General features: G+C 45.6%; 1 protein-coding gene across 4 annotated transcripts in view; it reads right to left on the bottom strand.

The window, feature by feature from the left end:
* LOC135914584 (uncharacterized) overlaps positions 1–24,582 on the bottom strand; it is a 124,813-nt gene that overhangs the window by 15,967 nt on the left and 84,264 nt on the right. For 2 of the 4 annotated variants that reach the window (XM_070540365.1, XM_065447506.1), the window contains exons 1-3: positions 5,841–5,925; positions 3,622–3,729; positions 2,592–2,767 (exon numbers count right to left, since the gene is read on the bottom strand). In XM_070540365.1, coding sequence (XP_070396466.1) covers positions 2,592–2,767; positions 3,622–3,666 — 221 coding nt within the window. In that variant the 5' untranslated portion in view covers positions 3,667–3,729; positions 5,841–5,925. Of the gene's footprint in view, positions 1–2,591; positions 2,768–3,621; positions 3,730–5,840; positions 5,926–10,633; positions 10,653–24,582 lie in introns of those variants that run through there. The other 2 variants (XM_070540364.1, XM_065447507.2) reach the window with 2 other exon arrangements.

The following is a 24,582-nucleotide window of genomic DNA, read 5'->3' as shown; positions in this document are numbered from 1 at the left end:
GTTGGCTTCTTGTGATATGATTAATAAATATCGGGCTCCTCCATTAACCCCCTTTCTTCTCCATTATCACATAACGAGGGTCTCGGATCCGGCAACATTGATGCCTTCAGGTAGCATGTGTGGGTTTACTGACCGAATTAAGACGGCAAGCTGGACGACTTGGTGATTGAACATGTTGCTATGGGTGGGCAGCGCAACCCGGACGAAGGACGAGAGGAAGTACACAACACGAGCGCAGACTAACAACTGGTTTATTATTTCAAGCAACGGAGTATAATATACAGAGAATGTAAACACGTGTAAAATGACGTTTACAAGGGTGTTAGCCTATCTTGCCATTCAAAAAATCAGCTTCTTTATCTTGTAGAGTGATAGAAGGCTGGCTGACGCATGCGCCTGCGTTCACATGCATGAAGTAGGCCTCTACAATCTCGCGGTTAATTTGATGCATATTTTTATACAGTATTTCCGTTTGTTCAAACATGGGTTTGCATGAGCAAACTATACAATGCGCGGCCAGATTCGAACCTGTCTCATTCCTGATCGCACCTTGGTGCTCCCTAATGCGGATGTTAAGGCAGCGTCCCGTCTGCCCAAAGTACATTTTTCCGCACGAAAGTGGGATGACGTAGACCACTCCCACCGAGCATGCCACAAGCTGCCCCGAGTGTTCGACGCGGCATGTGGCTTTGGATGCCTGTTTAGGTCTATTGACAAGATTACAAATCTTGTTTGAGGAGTTCTTCGGTGAAAAGATTACTTGAACACCATATGTCATGGCTGTCTTTTTTAACCCATGCCCCACCTGATGTACATAAGGGATGACTGCGTACTTTTTAACTTTTTCGGTCTGTCTTTGGGGTGCTTCCCCTTTCTTTGTTTTCTTCACTAGCCCTTCACATTTACTGACCGGTTGCCTTCACCCAAACAGGTCACGCACTTGTGACGCCTGCGGCAGAAACGGATGTTCCACACCCGCCGCCAAGGTTTGTGAGCGGTGGCGCTGGCTAACGCTCCTTGGGTTAGTCCTAGCAGTAAAAACATAAATACCCAAGAAAATGGATGGGAAAACGGCGCCGCGGTAGCTCACTTGGTTAGGGCGTCGCACGCATAATGCGAAGACGTGGGATCTTTCCCCACCTGTGGAAAGTTGTTTTTTTCATCCACTTTCATTGCCATTAATTTATTATTTCTTTAATTCAATTAGTAAGTCCACGCAATTTCAAAAGTCAACGTGCTAAAACCTGTCCAAACACTCTTATTTCCAGATAGTGACCATTCCGTACGAGGAGCGAATCGAATAGAACACTATTCCATTGCTTATTCGAAAGTTTACATGTTCGCACAGCTCTTGTGAGCATTATTTAGTTAATATATTGATTAATTAATTAATTAAAAAAACCATTCGCGCTGTCGCATTACAGAAGGGAGGGGTATTGAGGCAAACTTTAGCCAAAAAAAGGAAGGGAAACCAATTTTAGAAAGAACAAGAAAATAAACAATCAACCGCACTAACCGATATGTTTCATATAATGTGACGCAGCTATAGTAAAAGAAACTTTGTCAGCCGTTTGGCAACACCCTCATATATTAATACCTTAAAAAGAAAGCACGTGACAAATAATTGCGAATGAACACAGATCGCGCTAAGTTAGCGGACAAATGGAATTAAGCAATTCATTGTGGTCACCTTGAAACAGTCACCATAGTGGTCACCTTGAAACAGGGAGAAAGATTAAATAGTAGCACAGACGAAATCAAACCAATTCTGTACAATGTGGTAATTAGATGTAATAAAACATAAAAATAAAACAGAGATAAATAATTATAGGCTGGTTATCAGGTTTTGAAGTGTGGCACCAAAATAATTGTGTACATCCCTTTGCCAAATGTATGCTTGCCCCTCCACGCCTTCAGTGCGCACCTTTGTCGCGGTTTTCATGGTGCTCCTGACACTCCAGGCCTATCGATGGCCAGTGCACAGTAATTATCAGTACGCAGTGATGTCAGGAACTTAGTTAGAGCCGCTTATCGCAGATTTTTATATGCTATAAAGATTTTGTTTGGCGCGTGTGCTGTTCACGCAAAGGAGGCCCACACCAGCTTCGTCCTAACGCCTCTATATTTAAGTTCACTCAAATTGGTGACTACAGAGTTGATGCGAAACCTGATGGTGGCTTCATGGATGGCATTTGAGAACGTTTATCATTAGAGTGTTGAACTTGCTTTCACCTTTGCGCATCCCCCTTGCTATGTCATCATCATCCCCCATCACATCCTCATGTCCCCGTTCCCCTTTCCCCTGTGCAAAGTAGCAGGCTAGAGCACCTTAACTCAGGCCGACCTCTCTGCCTTCTTTCAATTAAATTATCTCTCTCTCTCTCTCTAGTTACACCCTTAGTCGCTTTCGAGGGCGTAAAATATTTCACAGTGTACGAGCGTTCATCTTATACTCCAAGGGCGTTGGAACTTTTGGCATACCAAAAGAACCTTTTTAAACAGCCTGTAGCCAGCATGGTGGTCGCAGGCATAGTGGCCCGTATTCATTTGACAAAGGCTGCACATTTTTGAAAAGCCCGATCTTAGCTTACCGTGTCGTATTGTCCCCCGTCGTGTACTTGACTTTGTAAGTGGCACTAGAGCGAGGTTTAAATGAAGTGACGAAATCAGTTGTTGGAAATCTATCTCTCTTAAACGTCAAGCAGAACTGCTGTGGCTCCGATTCTGAAGTAGCTTCCAGGCGAAAAGAGTCGAAGGTGTAGATCGCCTAAACATATCGAAGAACGAAATAAGGAAAGTTCGTAACGAAAAAAAAAGAACAACAAAGAAAGGGGGCAAAGGGGGAGAGAATAGAAAGATCGCGGTAGGTTAAGGTCAGACCTAAAGACAGTGCCGATGAAAATGTTTGACCCTGCATGCGAAGCCCAGTGTGTACGTTACAGGGTGTCCAGGCGCGCTACCCTTACAGAAGCCGGAATCGGCCTAACCATGGCCTCCCACAGAACAGCACTACACTACGCGCCTGCCGCACGCACCTGTTTCAAGGTAAAACTGGAGGGTAACATTTATTCCGGCTGTTTTAATTATTTATTCTTATACATCCCCCTGTCCCTCTAAAAACTAGAACACGCTTGGTAAGCCAGAAAAGGTGCAAGAACAAAACACGGGGGATGACGCTGCCTTGAAGTTCAAGCCCCAGTATGCGGTGACGTCATGGATTTTGTCGGCGTTTATTGGTCACGCTTATTTGAGCTTTCATGAGAGAGCACGAAATAGATTGTATTCTAAAGGAGCCATAGAGTGAAATTGGAAAGTTTCAATATCCTTTAGCGAAACCACAAACATCCGAAATGCAGACGGTAATTTTGAAACCAGAACGTCGAAACGACGTGCCGGCGCTGCTTTCCGGCGCGAAATTCAGTGAAAGAAACTTTTACATTCATTTTCTATTATAATAATGAACCGATTACTGCGAAGTTGACGAAAATTGAGTAATAAAGCATGCTTTATCAATCTAAACTGATTTAGTGCGTCTTTCATGTGTCTCTTTAGAATATGCCATGGTACTAGTCGAGCGTTTAGCTCAATCTTCAAGGTCGTTGTTGTGGCCGACATACTTACGGCATTGTCAGGGCAGCCATCCGTGCATTCCTTTCCTTTTCCCATGGACGTATGAAAAACCGCCACCGCAACAAGGATTTTTAGCAGGAGTGTTCACCTTTTTTCCATCTGCATCGTGGAATTCAAGCAACGAATATGCGGCAATCGCTCTGTTCATGTACAAAAGTGCATACCACAGAAGAAAAATAGGGCATGAAATAAACGTGGCTATTGAGGCCTGGATGATGGCATCAAATGTTTAAAATAGTTGTAGCATCTCTTGTTAGAAAATTCAATCGGGGGTTTTGGCAGCATTCAGTGAAGAAACTAGAAGTTAAAAGAGAAAAGCACCAGAAATGAAATTGCACGGGAATACACACGTACTTCAGAATGTCAGAGGAAAGCAGTCTGATGGGAGCGACGCAAAAGGGGAGGAAGGTAGAAAAGGAGGGAGGGAGGGAGGGAGGGAGGGAGGGATGGAGGGATGGATGGATGGATGGATGGATGGATGGATGGATGGATGGATGGATAAATGGATGGATGCGATGTGCGTCCCTTTTGAAACGCAGCAGTGCCTTGCTCCAACAAGTGCTGTATTTTTTATTTTGCTGAATGTCTTACATATCTATATTCTTTAAACGGACAATGAATGTCTTCAATTGGATAATAAGTGCCCAACAATTGAAGGGCTGCTATCTGGGCGAGTCGGTACATATACATTTTTACTTACAATGCTACTAATTCAAACACGTTTGGTTGAGGGACTAAATGTTGCGCAGGTTTACGCATGCGTGAGTTGTTCTTCTTATTTGTTTGTAAGCAATACACTTTTGGTCGTGAGTGAGCGCTCGTGTTAGGCCTATCTTCTTTGTCCGTGTTTGATTTGTTCGCGCTGTATTTGCAATAATGCAATAATGAAACATTCGAACAAATCTGCAGCACTGATTGCGATAGAATACAAGCAGACAGCTATACGAACTGAAGTTAGTGGTTTAGAAGTGGTTTAGTCAGCTGCATAAACTTCTGCGAACGTTTGATTCCAAACTAAATCGATGAGCGCGTTGTCACGAGCGCACAGGTAAACGCGAACACACCTGGCTCGATGACCCCGGACACTCACTGTCAGATGGCTGACGCGAAGAACAGCGGCAGCAGTGGCGAGCGAATTCCCTTTTAGTGCTGCCTCCCGCTTCAATGAGAAGTTCGCGTACGAAGCAAGAGGAGAGGATTCGAAGAATGTCAGGGACATGCGGCGCATTTGAGAGATAAAGAGAAAATGGACCAAATCTGGAGAAACCGCGGAGCTCTGCAGAACTAATCATTAGACAACTCAGAGCTCCGAAGAGCTCCGAAGAAGAAAGGGAAGGGCCTCGTCGGAAGGAGGGTGGCGGGGAAGCCACGGAAGGGTCGACCCCTTCGAAACCCCGGAAAAAGAACCTGCATCACGAAAATATCAGACGTATATTTTTGAAAAAGTATTCTAATACTGTTTGGAAGGCCCAAATAAAGAGAAAAATAGACTACATGGATAATTTCTCGGCTCATTTCCTAATGTACCTCAGGGATTTATTACCGGGCTACCAAGTCGCAGGTTTGATGCTTCATAAGTTGCGAAATATCGTTATTGTCGAAAGATGTGTTAAGCAATGCTTGAACAAAAATTCCACAAACCTCCTTATATTATATGAAGTAGATGCCGAGTATTTCTGTTTCTTCGCATATAAATACGGGTGCACAATATGGACACTTGCACATACTAAAAAGGTGTTGAATACAGGTTCTTATTTGTATTTGTCTGAGTGCTATAAAAAGCACCACTGAGTGACAGCTTTAAATAACCTTGTACCTTTGGCCACGATGTGAATTCAAGGGTGTGCGAAATTAAGTAAGCGCTGTAAAGAGCAGCTCTAGAAGAATACTTATATTGCAGCAGCATCCAAACAATCAGATACTGAAACGAAAGAACGAGGAATGAAATAGAGCAACCCGCCGTGTTGGTGTAGCAGTTATGTCACTGCCGGAGGGCGCGTGATCGAATCCCCTGACGCGGCGGCAGCATATTGATGAGGGTAAAGTGCAAAAGACGCCCGCCCACCTCGCATTGGGTTCAACGTCAAGAACCCCGGCGGTTCAAATTAATCCGGAGCTCCTTACTATGCCATTCCTCATAGTCAAATTTGTGATTTTGGCATGTAAAACCCAAGAACTTATTATTTTTTAAATGGTGTGAATATACTTACATTCGAGTGCGACAGGATAGCGGACTTCATTGACGACGCAAAGAAAGTCGTGCTTTAGAAAGCTGTCAGGCGTAGGTGTTCCAGCGGCTCAAGTGTGTGGGGCCCAGCGTTTGAGCGGCGCTTTTTAAAGGCAGAGAAGGGCCCGTGTGCGCAGACGACGCAGACGACGCAGAAGGATTGATTGCGTTTTCGTTTAGACAGAACAGGAAGGACGCAGGTTTACTGATTAATTTTAAGACAGACATGTCTTCCTACAGCACCTACGCATCAGTGAACTTGCTGTACATATGGGAATGAAGAACTTTTAGATATTTTAATTATTTTTATACTTTAACCTACTAAAAGGTATATTCCTTTCTTTCGTTTTTTCTTAATTTTTATTCTTTCTTGGAGCGCAGCTTCGTTGCCAACACAATGTCTACAGTTCAGCTCTGCAGTGTTGGTGAGCACATAATTGATGGTACAAAAGCAGCTGTGGAGTCTACAGTTCTAATTTTTTTGTTGCCGCTGCATTATCTACATTCTGACGACTTATTTCCGGCTTACACGCACCGCCGTCTGTAGTACGATCACTAGCATGCCCTAGCGCTGTGACGCCAGCTGGACGAGCTCGTGGAACGTTTAATAAGCACGGCCCAACAAAGCTATGACGAAGATAAGCCAACTGAGATAACGCCAACTGCGAGACCGGCCACAGCTGCGAATAAATCAACTGCGATAACGGGCGCTTGTCGTCAGGCGAGGACGACACGTCGCAATGGAGCTGCCTAGATGGAACGTAAGGCTTAGATGGAAGGTCTTGGCTTGTTAAGCATGAGAGCTCTTATCTAACACCGCTCAGAAACCACAAGCCACACCATGCACAGGGTGCACGTCAAAGAAGCCCAGGGGGCCAAAGTTACGTCGGAGTCCCCCACGTCGCTCTTAGTTCGATCATAGTTATGGGACGTAAAACTCTAGAATTTTTTTAACCTAATGATCTTCAGGGAGTTGTCGCGTTATAGGGAGACAGACGTTCAGTATGGGTTACACCTAGACAGGAGAGCTCCGTTAACAATTCAGTGCAGAGATTGCAACTCACTTTAGGTATAGAGGATACAAGATTAGTCTTTATTATTTGGTTGTTTGTGAAACCTGTGCGACAACCAGCTATGACCGCTGGATACATGACAACAGATTCCACAAAACGCCGCTTCAATTCATACACAACACAGGCCTCACAGCAAATATATAATACACATATGCGCACCAAGAATGATGCCTTAAGGGTAAGTCTTTATCGCAATAAAAAAGAAGAAACCTGTGCGACTGAAATTTGCGGGTAGCGCAAAACAGATACCACTTTCCGATCGGAGTTTTCCTTGCCTTAATCTTTTAGTATTCTACACACCTGCGTCTCTATATCTAGGGCTCGTGACAACAAATAATAGAACCTGACAGATTGTGACTGCTCAAAAAGCTAACAATCGCCACCGAAATAAATGTCCCACGCAGTAACTCTAAGATAAAGCAGGAAATAGGGAGTTTAGTATTAGTCCTTTCAAGCAGTACTTGTTTTCTTTTTTTCCACTCTTTTCCGGAATCGTTTATTCCCCTTTCCCTCCCTTGGCAGACTAGCATGTCAGTGGTCGTATGACTGCTGCGAAAAATCTCCGCCTTCCAATAAGGAGCATCTTTCTTCTTGCCTAAGAGAAAATAGACTTCCTGTATAGACCGTTTCTTTTAGGTCGCCGCCATTTTGCGATCACAGCGCCGTCTATCGTCGGGCGCCATGATGGTATGTGGGATCGCGCTGGAGGGTACTCGGCGAACGTGCTGCTTGACGACGAGTGGCAAGCTTCTCGCGCTTTCCCGAGAGATCTCAACAAGTTGTTTGTACAGGAAAACTTCTTAGCATGTCGTCACTAAGCTTTTAGCAGCTTCGATGTAGCCGCAATATTGAACGGCGATGGACCTAGAGGCGCTCCCGCAGCTCTTCCCACGATCGAAATAGGAGGCGAGTAAAGTCTTAGCATTGTCGATACGTATCGTATACATGTAACGAGTCATTATTTTAGGTCTAGCCTTGAACTCTGTTAAGGTTGAAGGCCAGACACAGGCGACCACAATCAGAGGTGTCTTCATGTGTCGTCGGTGTGCCGCACCAGCGTACATTGCAATCCAGCTAACTGCGAATCTCCGAGGAAACACGTTTTGTTCAGCTTTCGTGGTGCTAAGATTTTCGCCGTACGCTTTTCGAAATATCGTTTATCTGGCACCCCGGGCTTCAAGCTTTACAGTATAAAGAACCGTAAAATAACTCGATCGACAAGGCCGTTAACACGAGTGAAGTGAGTTGATGATAGTGGCTGCGAATATGCCACGATCAACCGGGGCGCACGCGACGCGTTGAAAGATTACGCGCGCTCTTAGGTTTCGAATGGTGCTTGTGCGTGCAAAGGCAGCTCGCCCACTCGATTGAGCTGAAAAACGAACTGCTATTCGCAACGGCAACTTTATGTTCTTCAGTAATACAGCAGCGCGATGAGCTTCGTTGACGGCTTGCCGGCGAGATTCGGAAGCACAGGAGAACCCGTGTGAACAAGGGCCGGCAGGCACACGGTAGGCATGGCTTTGGTAACATATTGGAAAAGTAGACAACTTCATTTCTTAGTCGGCGCGTACTGTTTTCATAGGACGTCCTCGGTCAACTTCCACCAGAGCGTTGGTTGCCAAGCACCATAATCTTAGACCACGTTGGACCAGTTCCGAGTTCGTTGCCGAACGCTCATTGGGAACAGAACCTTCCAAACATACACACAATGGCATCAAGTACTTTCGGTTTTTGCTGGCAATACAGAGCGGACACTTATCCGCTATTGTGTCCACGAAGGCGCCGTGTTAAGAACGGCCAGCTGCAGTGCAAGTTTGCCAGCCATTTACGCCAGCGGTGACAACCTCATCTTGGAATGCCGCCGCCAACCTCTAGCCACGGCGTGACTAAGTCGACTTTGTTTCAGGAACAATACACGCGTCCTCCACTCCCCGTCGCTTCAGCTAGGATGCGTTTGACGAAGCAGACTTTGTGCTGAAACCGCCACCGTTACGCTCTAGCCTCGTCGCCGTTGTGACTGAAGGAGTTCGATGAAGCAGGTTTTTAGCGTAACACGACAACGCGGACCTGATCTGCTTTCCGGGTCGGCTCAGAGTTCTACGAAATTCGTGTGGTGTTGGTTTAGGACCGTGAACACGTGTGTGTGTGCATGTGTGTGTGTAAACCGACCCGCGGAGAGGCGGCTAGTTTACGAGGACTAAACGAACGTTCGCGTCACCTTGTATCGCGGGAGGACCGAGTGTTTAAAAACTGCTGTTGTGCGAATGCTCGACACACTTTCTTAAGCAGTCATGTTAGACCGAGACACTCTCTCAAGCAGTCGTGTTAGACTGACGTACTTTCTCTCGCAGTCATGCTAGACTGATGAACTGCATGTAAATACTGTAAATAAACCCATATTCCTCGTTCTCGATGAGAAGCAGTCCTTCCCTTCATCAACGTCCTCAGCGTGGATAAGTAGGACGACGGCATGGGCCAGCTACCTTCGAATTCATGCCGGACTCCAATCTTGACAACGGATCACGAGCGATGGGATTGAGCCCCCAATCCTGACAGCCGCGACTGAAGATACACTTATTGCATGCTTCCGAAAGTTGGTCTTTTTTTTTTTTGCAGCCAAATTCAGCAGAGGGGTAGCCCGTCGACCTTGAGTCATCTGACATCGTAGAAATCCTAGACAGAACACGTTAGAATTACACTCATCTGCAGTGAAACCACTACCTTTCCAAGCTACCGCTGGGAGAAAACGGAGTCCGCGCATACCAGTGCGAGGAGAAGAGGGGCGCGATGTGCTGGTTCGAGGCCACGCTCCTCCTCGCTGATAAAGCGGTCTATATGGATACGCTAACAGAAACGAGCGCGGGGTGCCTCACTGTGGCAAGGCTGCAAGCCCGGTGTCACCCTTTCCACGCACTCATGCAGATGGCGCAACACTCCTGAACGGCGTGAACGACGACGGAAATTTTAGCCGAAGAATGATGATGACTACTGGTGGTGTGCCCCGGGTAACGTTTCTTGCGGGGATTTTGTCAGCGCCAATGACAATGTTGAGGTATGTGGGTCACTAACCGAAGATGACGAACGTACTTATTGTGATAATCTATTGAAGTAGGCTGTCGACAGCGAAGTACTACTTCAAGCAATAAAATAAAGATTTGAATCAGCTCATTCAACCACTGTTTCTTATTATTCGGTCTTTCGGGTAATTCAACCGAATCGTGCGGTCCCGTAAGAGTAGAATTACCGGTAGTCGACTATACGGTTATATGCGAAAACATGTGCGGGTACATTTGTACGGGGTTCACAGGTACGCTCGGTCCAACTATAACAACGTCATAAGAGGAGAAGAAAGAAAAAAAAAACATCAAGAGAAATGCAGGTCCATTGTCGCATCATCTGAAAACGTAGGAGGAGGACCCTGCAGTCTGGCCATCATTTTTCACACGTATCGTTCGCCGACGCATTTCCTGCGACCGCAATGCGCCGAGGAAAAGAAACCTATATCGTGGTGTGGGAAGACGCTTAACGAGATTCGCTACTCTCAGTATAGTGTCTACAGCAATGAGCTGCTGAGCCAAGCGCTACCTTAGTAGTGTTCTATATACACAGGGCGCTCCGTACCTTCATCGTGCAACTTTCCCAACGGCATAACCGTTCTGTGCGTGGAAGATCGACGATGCCAGGACCGCCCGTTACTTACGCGAGATTGATGAAGTCCGGCGATTATGGCGACCGAGCTGGCCGACAGGAAAAACGGGAGCCGCAGTTGCGCACCTTCTCCGCAAGCGCCCTCTATTAGGGGAGCTCTTCATCTTCTTTACTTCGCGTTTTATAATTTCTTGGTTTTGTATATGTGGTTGCCAAGGAGGCGTCTTGCTTGAATTTTGTTTCCTTTTTTTCTTTTTTTTTGAAAGTGGAACCATTCTTCGTTCGCTTCCATGGACAGGCTTTGCAACCTTATACTTTCCTTTTACTTCCCACAGTCTTTGTATTCTCTTACGTTGATGCCTCTTGCGAGCATTGTTTCGTGGGTTACGATTTCTGTCGTGAGCCTCTTCAATGCAGATTAGTCTTCGCCTATGTTACGGCCCCGCATCTTGTGTCATCCGCTTTTACCGTATCACGTTTCGTCTGTTTCTTCGGCCGATGTTCGTTTCTCCTTCAGTCGCCATTGGATTAGAAGTGTGGCTTTATTTTCAACCAACACTTGTACCATTGCACCTATGATGTTGAATATCGCTACTGAACCGAATGAGCATCGGTTTCTTGGTATAGTAATCTTGCAGTGTGTGCGTCCCTGTACTAAACGCAACTACAACTGCGTATCGGTCCCGCATCATCTGTCATCTGCTTTAACCCAATCGTTTTGTCGTTTTATCGTTTATCGTTTATCGTTTTATCGTTTAACCCAATCGTTTTACGTCTGTTTGTTTCTTCGGACGCTATCCACTCCATTTTCCCTCACCATGTCTCGGCTTCTCTCGGATCAGGGTGGCCAGTCTTATTTCAAAGGGTGCACTTCTTTCGTCGTCTTTGTTTGTTTGAGTCCTGCGTTTGCTTCCATCTTTGTATCAAGTCGTAAGCGCGTGCCCTGAGGGCTGCACACCTTCCAGAAGCCCCGATAGGCGTACGACAACACCGCCGTGGTGCGGTCTCTGCAAAAGGTGCTGGAAGCCGAAGCAAGATGGATTCTCTTGGGCGGACGTGCTTATCGGCGGAGGCTCGCGTCTGAGAACAAAAAAATGGCGGCCACTGTACGACCCGCTATCTCAGCCGAGTAAGAAGCCGAGCGAAGCCTGAGCTGCCTTGGCTGCGATTTAGGTCAGAGAATGATATTAAGAACAAAACGAGAATGGTTCGGCCAAGCTGTAGACGATATCACGACATGCAGTGTGCTTGTTTTTTGTTTATTTTCAGGTGTTGGCATTCCTTATTGTTTAATGTTCTATTCATTACTCTCAGTACGACACACTAACGCTCCGACCATGCCGAGTGTTGTGTATCTATATGTCCCTCTCAGACGAAAGGAAGGAGAAGTTCAGAGAAAACGACCAATATATCGCACGTTTCATGCCGCACAGCAAGCTTCCGTAAAAAATAAAACAAAGCAAAGACGAAAGAAAAGAAAAAAAGAAAAAGAGAACGCGTTTTACTCCCCATTGCATGTATACCTCAGATATTGCAAGATCCCGGTATGGTTTGTCCCCGTTTGGTCAAGCGGCCACTGGGGGGGGGGGGGGGCGAGGCGAGAAAACAGAACACATTCTGTGTGAAGTTCAAAGACATGCAATAAAGCTCCTCGAGGATCGTCCCTTCAACGTGGAAAAGTTTCTTGGGTCATGCAGTTCTGCGCGCCAGTACAGAAATCTGCTCTAAAGCCTTAATATGAGATACTAAAGATACATAGTCATCTGGCAACACAGGCCACGTCCGCCATCTTGCTGGAGCCATGTCGCGAGGTGGACGTATGTTGCAAGGCGCGACCGTCATCTTCGCGCGTCTATTCGGAACTCTACAAAAATGCAACAGCCTTCATAGGTCCGGTGATTTATTGCCAGCGAACGTCACTGTGCTGCCTAAGATTAACCATGCCACGCCAGTAGATACTCGAATATCCATCCGAACGGCATTCACAAAAAGGCGCACTCGTATTCTTTTGAAACTGAAAACCTACACGAAGCCTTTTTTTTTTTTGCGGCGACGTGTGCTTCGAAACTGAGGTAAGTGCCCTGAATAATCGGTCATTCGTCTTTAAGCTTTCGTGTTCCAGCCTCTAAATCAACCTTCATATATATATATCAGGGGCGTAGCCAGGGGGGGGGGGGCTTATGGGGCTTCAGCCCCCCCCGAAATGTTTTCGTGCTGACCATGCACCGCCGACCAAAGCGACCCCCGGCGCCGGAAATCACTCTGGATTTTGTCTAGAATGTCTTTTTGACGCTCGAAAAGACATTTAACCGCGAAGATTGCAAACTCGGGCTAGATTTCGTGGCAACGCCCATACACCGGGAGTCACATAACGCCAAGCAGTACCATCCGAGCACAAAGTTTCAAGGGCGCCTTGATGGCGAGCGGGCTCGCCGCGGCATCTCACTGAGGCCACGGAATCTATGGAGCGCATGGATATCAATTGCGAAACTTTATGGGTATAAATCTCATAAGCTCTTGATGTGAAAGGTGCATTGACATTTCCAAAGTTGTGCTTTAGATTTTCAATTGCGGAACTTTGTGGGTTTAATGTTGTTATAAACATTTAACGCCAAAGGTCTATCGATTTTTCTAAAGTCTTACATCGGAACATACAACGAGACAAGCCAAATCAACACACTAGCAGACGAGTTGACAAAGCAGGCAGCGAGGTCCAATGAGACGAAGCGTTGCGGTGGTTCATTTGTGCCGTCATGTCACGTATAAAAATATCAACATTTCTTTTTTAACCTACGCCAGAACATGACACTAAAGCCAGCCAAAGTAACTACGTTCTTATTTATTTTTTCTAATTTGACTTTTATTCGCGAGGACACATTGAGCCTCTTCAATTTTTGTTTGTTTGTTTGTTCTCGCTACCCTACCCGCGGGCTGCCAGAACCAGCCAGAGCGCATACGTTTTTCTCGTATGGCCCCGACCACCGTGCGGTGCACTTCGGTGCGCGTTCGGTTTGCTCTGGCCGAGTGGATTTTCACCGGACAGGGTTTTGGACGCTTTCTGGCTAGCAGACGAGAAAAAAAAAATGGTCGCTCGCCGCCGTCACTGTGGGGACTCGAAGGATTGCACCGCATTCCTTGAGCGGAACCTTTCCGAAAAATCTTGTTTCGCCGCTGTAGGATACTGAGCAGTATGCGTATGGTTCTCAGTGGACCAAGCGTCTCATGTTTTATTCGGTATTCCTTCCGTAGCCCCATTAGGGGCCGGAAGTAGGCATTCGATTCTGGCCAATATACTTTCTTATCCGTTTTTTTTTTCATTTCGGTGCCTCCGCCTCACAGAAAAAAAAATACATTGTTGCGGCGCAGCGAATTGTCGCATGGTGAAAGTTCGATTTTGATACTCCTTTTGCGGAAAGTAATGGGCGACGGGACGCTTCAGTTGCCGGATACGTTTATTATATTATTGCGAAAGCAATTATATGGACACTCCAGGCGCATCCCTGCCATCGCCCTCATGTTTCGTATAAAGTCCAAAAGTTATAACATCGTGACCACGCGCTGCATGCTGTATCTGCGAGTGAAAGCGTAGGAGCGGAGGTGGAATGGGTGAGCCGACAATGGTGGCTCAGTCTTGTGTGCGCAAAGGAGAAAAGCGGGGAGCAAGCGCGCCGCCTTCCGTAGCGCGCAATACATCGGGGGGAGTGGATGGAATGGGGGCGGAATCTAGGATTCTGTGAATCTATGATTGTGCAACATGTTTATTTGCCTTGTTTGACGCATTATATACAGTTACTTCTTCTTACATACATAGACTCATTGGATACTTATACGTATACTTAAATATCTTGTTGCGAGGTTTTGTGTATACTTGCAGTGAACTTTGTTTCCAGTGACACTTTTTTGTCCTCTATCAAGCCGTATTTTCGCATTTGCATATCCCATTGTATCTTTGCATTTCTAATGTACGAGGGCGAGTCAAATGAAAGTGAGCCTACTCTAACCGCGCAATAATGATTCGGTTCATTATCTGCGAGGCATGCGCGCAGGAGAACGGCATGTCTCATTTACAAAAGTGACACGTAGGTGTGAAGATAAATGTTCTTTAATGCTCTCATACACTGGGTTGAATATGGTTGCGTCACATAGTGGACACTTCAAAAGTTGAACAGCTCGGTGTCGCGAAGTTTTTGACAGCTGAAGGTGTTTCCAAAACAGAAACTTAATCACCATATGACTGCCGCGTACGTTGAACACTGCATTTCATTGACCACTGTGAAGCGTTGGAGCAAACGGTTCAAAGGACGTTGCAAAGACATTCCAAGACCGGGCTAAAACCATCGTGCAATCACCCCCCACACTATTTCAAAGGTTCATGAGCTGCTGAAACAAGAACGGAGGATAAGCATCGATGAACTGGCAGACCGTCTGAACATCAGTCACGGTTCGGTTCACGCCATAATTCATGAGCTTCTCGGTTATCGGCTCTTTGGTGCGCAATGGATCCCCAAGATTTTTATCCATCGCGAGAAGACGGAGAAGTTTCGCGCTGCCTTGACTCATCTGATTGGGTATCACAATGAGCATGACGACTTCTTGTTTGCAACTGTGATCGGGGACGAACCTTGGTGCCACTACTACGAGCCTGAAACACGACGGCAAAGCTTACAGTGGAAACATTCAAATTTACCACGCCCAAAGAACGTAAAGGCCATCATTTCCGCTGGAAAGGTGCTGTCGACTTTTTTTTTCGATCGACAGGGTCCATTACTGAGAGAATTTGCTAAATCTTGAGAGGCTATCAATTGTTTCCGATATTCTGAAACGCCAGAACGGCAGCGTGTCGCTATCAAGAACGAACAACTTGGAAAATTGACGAATGGGGTCATCTTGTTCCACGACAATGCCTGTCCCCACGTCGCTTATGTGGTTAATAAAAAAACTGGCAAAGTTCAAGTGGGAAACGCTGCAACATCCCCCATACAGCTCAGACCTGTCACCTTGCGACTTCTACATTTTGGGGCAGCCAAACAAACAGCTCAAGGGAACCAGATACAGATTTTTGAAGCAGCAACCCAAGGAGTTTTATAAGACGGGAATCACGCAACTCGTTAGTCAATAGGACAAATGTCTAAATTCTCATGAAGACTACTTTTAAATAAAGTACCCCGTTGTTGGCTCATTCATTTGACTTGCCCTCATATATCTTGCAGAACTCCTGCTTTTTATACGTGCTCTCTGTCGCGACTATAACTTCGGTGCAATTACTCACGATACACGACAAGGGACAGCTACTCCTGCGTAATACATTGGAACAAACGACAGCGTCATTGAGATTTTTCACTGGCCATTGCATATATACAAGAATGTGAGCACGGTTCTTGAATGACAAAGTTTCATTAACATATTTGTCCTCAACTTGTTGAGTTCATTGCCTTTTAATTTTTCATATCAGCGGCATGCACTGCTTTCCTGGTCTCGAACTGATATAGTTCTAAAGTTCTTGTGATATTTTCTTTACTTAATAAATAGACAAAAAACATGGAAGCATTGACGTCAGTCATGTTGGGCACAATTTTTGGCACATACGAGTATAATATTTTAAGAAAAAATACATATTTTACGTGTATTTACAGTGCGTAGCTTTCAAAAATTCATTTGCAGCGTCTCTGGCAATGACAATGTAGTTATTATTCGTGTATTTGATCCCTCGATAAATTGTTCAAGAGGAAGCTTTAGCTCGGGCCCAATCCGACGCGGCCTATTCAAATACTTGTAAAACGCAGAAACGCTTTTCTGAGATAATCCTGTTAATCGCTTTTATTGAAATTGGTTGCATTTGAGAGAGGAAGTTAAATCCTAGTGTCTGTTGGAAACAGAACTTCGATTTAGGGCCTGAATTTTGTTTAAAATATTTTGGAAAATTCAAAAGCTTGAAAAAATAGAAGCAAGAAGTTTACAAACTAATAGCTATGCATGAAGAACAGATATTGTGGTTCTGTAAACGGCATTTATTATAACAGTCAAAGCGGACAAGTTTGCTGTGTCAATTTGTATCTTACATGAATTGGTTACGTTGTGTACAAGGGTTCTGCAAAAGCCGTATTTCCACAATACTAGATTTTTTCGAGATTCATGTGTAACATATCTATTTTGTCCGCTGTAGATGTACTATTAGATGCAATTCACAGAATTGTGATATCATTTTTCATTGTTGAGTCACCGAGTTTTAAACTTGATAGTTTCGTTTTCTGAAAATTTTCAATTTTGGTCAAATTTTAATAAATAATTGACCACCTAAATGAGAAATTCGAATTCAATAGTCACTACAACTAAACTTTTTCTTTTAAATGCAACAAACCTCCTCAAATTTGGTTAAGTGATTGCCGGGAAAAACGAATTCCCCCTTTTTTTTTATTGAGATGAATGTTAGGAGAGGTTGGCGCCTTTATGGTGGCACCGGCTACTCCTTGTCACTTGGCAAAGGAAAACAAGTTTGCGTAAAAAGGGAGAATAGCGACACGAAAGATGGCACTCAGTAGAACACTCAGTAGAACACTGGATGTTCTATATGTACTTAAATAGGAGCACCCGAGCTAAAGCGTCCTCTTAAGGAGGAGGCTGAGCTGCAACGTGCAGCTATATATATATATATATATATATATATATATATATATATATATATATATATATATATATATATATATATATATATATATCTTGGGCCAGTGGCGTAGCCCCCCCCCGAACAAAATTTCTGGCTACGCCACTGATATATATATATATATATATATATATATATATATATATATATATATATATATATATATATATATATATATATATATATATATATATATATATATATATATATATATATATATATATATATATACTTCTTATAAGGGGGCAGTTCCACAGGGGAAAACAAAATTGCTGGTTTAGGATTTTGAGCCAAACGCTCTTTTCTACAGAGCGAAGGAATGTCAATTGGCAGGGATGTTTGGGTGAAACGGACACCTTCTCTGAATGGCCACGCTATAGATGTGATTTGCTGGAATCGACATGAAGACTCCATTGCTGTGTCAAAAATGCTCCAAATCCGACGCGTATGCTGTGACCCGTCTTTAGTCGACTTATAGGAGTTACACTACGATGGACGACTGAGTTCTGCTACAGCATGCCTTGAATTGCGAGGGAATTTCAAGCCTCCGGCTTGGGGAAGCGTGGCGGCGTGTACGGTGGGGAGGCGGGGGGAAGAGGGAGAGGTAAGGGCAAACGCTAGGCCCCGCATCACTGTAAAAAAAAAAACACTCAGAGACACACACAGTCGACAGTCGCTTTACCAGAGCCGCACACTTACTGCTCGTGCGCCTCCTGTAAGATTAAAATATTTGGCGCCACTCCTGCACAGCTGTCCAAAACGATTAATGGAACAGGCTTAACCGATTATCAATCGTCACTTACAGCGCATACATAGACGGAGGACAAAAAAGGACGACATAGACAAGCGCTTGAAGTGATTCGAAGTGACAGCGCTTGTCTACGTCGTCCTTTTTTGTCCTCCGTCTATGTATGCGCTGTAAGTGACGATTGATACCATGGAATACCAACTAGCCCGTACTCAAACCTTGCTTCAGTATATTAACCGATTAAGCCGATTAAATGAAAGGCGGACGTCAATGAAGAATTATCGTTTTGCGGAATAAACTTCAGTCGAGTAATCGATTAATTGTTCAACGATGTTACCAACCCTACACGAGAAGTGTTCTCTATTGCCCGAACTGTTTTCTGTATCGCCTCGTGATTTACATCCTCTATTTTCAGACAGCATTGCTGCGCTGCAACTATTACTGCGCGGGTTTCCCATCGAAAAGTGCCTTCAGCGTGTTATACGTGCCATTAAAGAATTATAGAAACTAGGATTTACCATCGTGTTCCAGTTGGTAGTTTTCTGTATCGGCGCAGCAGGCAACGAGGCCGCTGACAGTGTGGCGCACAAAACGCTTCAATTCGATTCCACGAAGAAGGCTTCCCAGCAGGCAAAAAAGACAGAACTACACGAAGAAGGCAATCCTAAGCCACTTTTGTTCCTTGTGGCCTCCGCCGCATCAACCTTTTGTGATTAAAGGACTTAAAAGAACTGACGCCGCTCTTCTCAATCGCATCCGCACAGGGTCAGCGCAAACTTCAGCCCGGCAGTGCAAGGCGGGACTTGGCCTATCATCGTCGTGTGCGCATTGTCAAGCTCTTAGTGACATTGAACGTTATGTGCTAAAGTGTCCTGAATTTGGAGCAGAGCGTAAGTCATTACTAGATGGACTCGAGCGCATGTCGGCGCCACACTCAAATGCTAAGTGACATTTTGTTGTCGCGAGAAAATTGGATATTCAGAAGGGAGGTTCCTCGGTTCCTCCTAAAGTTCCTCCGTGATGCAGCGTTGGGAAGTGAGTTGCGAGCTGTGTGAGTCGTAGTGGTTCGGAAAATGCGCAACGTGTGAGGCGCCTAATGAGCTTCTTTTGGAACCTGGTGTTGTTATTTGTACTGCGAAGTGTTTCAGACCATATTGAGGTTGACAGGCGGCGTTCTGGTGGAGCAAATTTCCAGCAACTTTTTGCAAGGCTACAGGTCCGTCTGGGGCAAGCAACACCCATCCTCATCCTCTTACACCCTCTATTCATGGAACAATTTATTGTTAAACATTTGCCATCACTCAAATTTGACAGAGGGACCATTTTGCATGGCGTTTAGTTTGTTGCGACGTTTGCAGGGATTTAGTGTCAGTTTTCGCCGCGATTAACTCGAAGTGGGCGTTGTCTACGGTATGGTATGAAGAACTTTATTTGGTCCTGAAGGTCAACCGTAGGTTGACGCGGGCCACTCCCACGTTGGGAGCGGCCCGCGTCTACGGTGTCTACGGTGGTGTCACTTCAAAAAAATTGAGTTCTGCCGCAACAGAACCATGTCACCACCTACCACTGCTACGGCAAAAATATCTTCACCGTAGCGAAGACCATGGCCACGACACATAATGGGCCGTCGCCCAAAGCACACCGATTTCGAATTTATTGTGGACGAAAATACTAAGCAATACCATGTATCTTGCTATTAAACATCGTTAAATATGGTATATCCCTGAAATATCTGAGCGAGATAAGCCAACGGTATGGCAGGAACAGTCACGTATACTTGGTGTAGTTTTGATGCAACACTAACTTCATGGAACCGAGTCTGCCGTTTTTTAAGCAGCTGTTCACAGATGTGCAGGATGGCTACAAACAATTAAAAAAAAAAACAGAGGTGAGGTAGAAGACGGAAGAAGAACCATTGCGCCAACATTTGTAAGTCGAAACAGCTGGCGGGGAAAGAGACGCAACATTTCACATTTGCTTTTGGCCAGTGCTTCAGTCTACTTAATAATAATAATAATATTTTGGGTTTTACGTGCCAAAACCACTTTCTGATTATGAGGCACGCCGTAGTGGAGGACTCCGGAAATTTTGACCACGTGGGGTTCTTTAACGTGCACCTAAATCTAAGCACACGGGTGTTATCGCATTTCGCCCCCATCGAAATGCGGCCGCCGTGGCCGGGATTCGATCCCGCGACCTCGTGCTCAGCAGCCCAACACCATAGCCACTGAGCAACCACGGCGGGTCGCCTGTTTATCGGCCTCATTCCTGGTGCACCAGGTGGAAGTCCTCCATAGTGTGTGAGCAATGCCAGCTGCTGTTGAATGTCGCGGCGCGATGTGACCTTGACAGCCGGCGAATTTTCCTGACGAGTAATTGTCTTTCTTAGAGCCATTAGACATGTTATGAAAAAGATACGATGCTTCGCTGTTTATACATACATGCGCCAGGTGTCTCAGCTGTCGTAAAGAACGGTTCTGAAGAAACGGGAACCTTAATTCTATGCGGATGAAACCAACCGCATGTCGTTGGCAGAAGCCTGAAGAAGCCTCTTGCGCGGTGTTCATGAAGGCGTACTGAACGCTTAAAGAACCAGCCTAGCCATGGTATTTTAACATTTTTTGCCTATTTCAGGCGTTTTGAGCCCATCCCTCCATCCATCCATCCATCCATATCCATCCATCCATCCATCCATCCATCCATCCATCCATCCATCCACCTATCTATCTATCTATCTATCTATCTATCTATCTATCTATCTATCTATCTATCTATCTATCTATCTATCTATCTATCTATCTATCTATCTATCTATCTATCTATCTATCTATCTATCTATCTATCTATCTATCTATCTATCTATCTATGTATCTATCTATCTATCTATCTATCTATCTATCTATCTATCTATCTATCTATCTATCTATCTATCTATCTATCTATCTATCTATCTATCTATCTATCTATCTATCTATCTATCTATCTATCTATCTATCTATCTATCTATCTATCTATCTATCTATCTATCTATCTATCTATCTATCTATCAGGCGCAGCGCGTCCAGAAAGAAGCGCAAGAGAGGAGCCCGGCTGCCGCATGGCGCGTGAATCAGCGTTCACCCGCACCGGCGTGCCGTGCATTTCGGAGGCCATGCGTATACCACGATCCACGAGTGCGACAAATAAAGAGCAATCCCGCTACAACACACGCCCCGGCATACCTCCTTTCAGCGGTGGCGATACGTTGCGTTCCCATAATAATTCAATGCTAAACGTTTACTGTCAACAGTTATCGCAGGAATGGGTTCTGCCGGATTGCCGGAATGCGTTGGCATTCTTAGGGTTGTTGAAGCACATTCTGGCGCTATGTATGTATGTATCTTTGTATCCCAACTGTTTCCCCGCTAACTTGTAGCACTGTGAAGTCCGAGGTCGAATGGGTGGCGCGTCGGGCTGCTCTCCCGAGGGAACCACGTTCGAAACTAACCATCCGACCAAATTGAATAACTGTGGATGTGGCTGTCTGTGCATATGTGCCGCTCTTCGACGAACCTCTTTCATGCTGACGTGAGTGTCTCTAGATGCGGAACAGGGTACATACCACTTTTCTCTGACGCCGACTTGGATCGGTGGATAGGTGCCTCCCGGTCAGTGCTAGTCTTCACTGAACCTCTTTGATACTAACTTCGGTCCCAGGGTATGTGCCAGTAGGTGTTTGCCCCTCCACAATGGCGAAAAAGATCCCTTAAATATGTCCGATGCTGAGCGCAGTCAAGCCCACGCCACACGAATTCCTCAAGGACACTAACCCGATGCTTTAGCAGGCTGCGCCACAAGCGCATTTAGTACGTGCCGCATTTCAATGAACGTCTTTCACGCCAACGCTATGGCGAGCTGCGCCATGAATACATTGGGTATGTGCCGCTCTTCAATGAACCTCTCGCTAATTTGGATCAGTGAGTGTTTGCCACTGTGCGCGAGGCAAGCGAGGGAGCGATTCTCAGCGTTCGCACGCATCAATGCTCCGCGCTCCTAGTCTCGGAGGCTACACGTGGACTTCTCGTCAGCGCTACTAGATGGTGCAGCGTGGCAACGAAGAAGTCCCATATAGAAGCCCGGCTGCCGCATGACGCATTTCTCAGCGTTCGCACGCATAGGTGTGCCATGCATTTCGGAGGCCATGCGCTGGCTTTGCGTCGATGCCGCTATATGGCACCGAGTGTCCTCTGGGAAGCTGGAGAGAGGAATCTCGCTGCTGTGCACGCCTCGTACATGACTCGTTTCGACGGTGGCAATGCGTTGTGTTGCTATGTCGGTTCAGTGTTGACGCATTACCATCGGTTGTCATCGTGAGATGGGTTGCGCCGCAGTTTTCTTTCATGGAAGGAATTCAGGTACTGAATCCTTCCCGGGACATCGTTACAAATTTGCCGCCGCATTAGCCAGCGTGCAAGTCGTCCCCATCACGTTCCAGCATACATGCACATCGACTAAAGCATTCGCAGTCACCAGTACGACACTTGAGAAATTACGACTTCGTGCTACACTGAAAGGTGGCCGCTTCGAATCCTAGAGGATATTGCTAGCGGTTGTGGCCATTGAAACGGCGGTGCACCGGTGGTGTTGCGGAACCAAGATGATTGGCTGCCTAACTGAATTCTGTATACTTGGGGCATTGAGTTCGATTGGCGCTCAGGTGGAACGTTGTGGTCCTGGAATGCACATAGTGTTTCACCTGCGACGCACGAAGGCGACTGACGGGGAGGCTCTGCCAGGGTCCAGGTAGTGGAAGAGAAAGTGGGGGTCCACCGCAGAACACCATTACGTTTACCACCACGACTCACTCCAGAGATGGCTCCACATCTTGTGGAGCGTTACCACCAAGGACTGGGCCACTGTTTTTCTTTTTTTGAAGTGCTCCTAGGTCGAAGATACAGTCGAATGCCTTTGTGACGAAGAGCTTGCGGTCTCCGAAATAAACGGTTAAACAAGTGACTTCGTTGTCAATATCGCGCGCCACACAGCTCACGATAGAATCGGGACAGAACTGTTCCTTCGTTATACAGGTCATTTTGTTGTAAAGACGTTCGTTGTAGAGGGGCTGGACTGCATGTGCGGTTGGTTTTACTGAGTTAGGGTTAAGACGTTATCGGATGGGGAGATTGTTCCTTTGAAGTGCTCTTAGGACAAAGATCTGCGCCATTCGCCCTTAATGCGTTGGCATTAAAACGTATACAAGGGCTGCGGCGCTGTTTATTTGAAGTCCTATAAAGATGGAGATTTCTGTCGTTTCATTTAGCACATTATCGTCAAGACGTACACGGGCTGCCACGCAGTTTCATTTTAAACTGAGCACTTAGGTTGAATATTCGCATCATTCGCTTTAATGCGTTTGAAGGAAGACTTACGCGGGCTGTCCCATTGTTCTTGTCAAGTGCTCTTACGTCGAAGCTGTGCGGCGTTAGCTTTAACGCGTCATCATTTAGGCTCACGGCACAAAAACTTCGTTGTAGCAGCATTTCCTAAACATTGCGTTTCAATGCAACTAAGCACATGCCAAGTACGCTGAAAAGAGAAAGAAGCTTTCTGCACTTTGAGGCTTATCTTATCCTCCAAAGTCCCAACAATAGTAGTTATCTCGCCTGCCATTTCCTCTAACACTGCACTAACCAGTATTTCAGGTCAGGAAAGGAACCCGCGGGACAACATTGCTAAAAGGAAAGCAGACAGGGCAAACTGTGAAACAAAATGAACATGATTGATGACGAATGAGAGCCTGAAAGCTTATCTTCACTTTAATATCGTTTTTTGCGCAGTATAATTTGGTATTGTTATTTCAGAGCTCTATGATGTAAGAAGGAAAGGCATAATCAACACTGCGCAGATCCCTCTGCCGGTTCAACATTCAAGACACGGCAAAGTTTCAAGTGGCGGGTGATGAGGTGGGCTTCCTTTCTCTCTTCCTCTGATAGCCACCGCTCCTTCTCTCCTTCAGGTAATGGAATACAAAGGGTTTCACCAAGTGAGTCCCGTAGGTAACGCATATCTTGTGCAAGCGCTTGTATTTAAAGTGAAGGGAAGCATCAACCGGTCAGCAGTCGAAATAAGCAAGATATTGTTACGTGTGTTACGTTTAGAGTGTTCGCAGACAAAAAAAAAGCATCGAAGAGATCGATACCACCGGATACATTACAGGCTTAGGTAGAGTTGCAAGGTAGGTATATAAGTTATGAGAAAGAGGAAAACAAAATTTAGGAAGTGTATAAAGATATACTAAAACGAAAACACACCTATATAACTCAGGCAGGCAAGGTGACTATTTGTCGCCACCATATTTTAAAGGGGATGCCAAAAAATCCCCATCATCAAGTCCCTTGATAAGTTTCAAGGTAGCTCCCTTCCTCTTTCCTGCTCACCTCCTCCTATCGTCCTTTCCCTACTTTGAGGCCTTCAATCGCCACCAAAGGTTCCACAACTCTGAAGATGCGTGCAGAGACGAACATCTTTTCGTTTGTGTGGTACTAAATTTATTTAAGACATTCTTGGGTTTCCCGTGCCAAAAGCAATAGCTTTATTATCACCACCTTTTTTG

This window comes from Dermacentor albipictus, chromosome 6 (assembly GCF_038994185.2).
Source record: "Dermacentor albipictus isolate Rhodes 1998 colony chromosome 6, USDA_Dalb.pri_finalv2, whole genome shotgun sequence".
Lineage (NCBI taxonomy): Eukaryota > Metazoa > Arthropoda > Arachnida > Ixodida > Ixodidae > Dermacentor > Dermacentor albipictus.
This window is presented reverse-complemented; position numbering and strand designations above follow the sequence as displayed.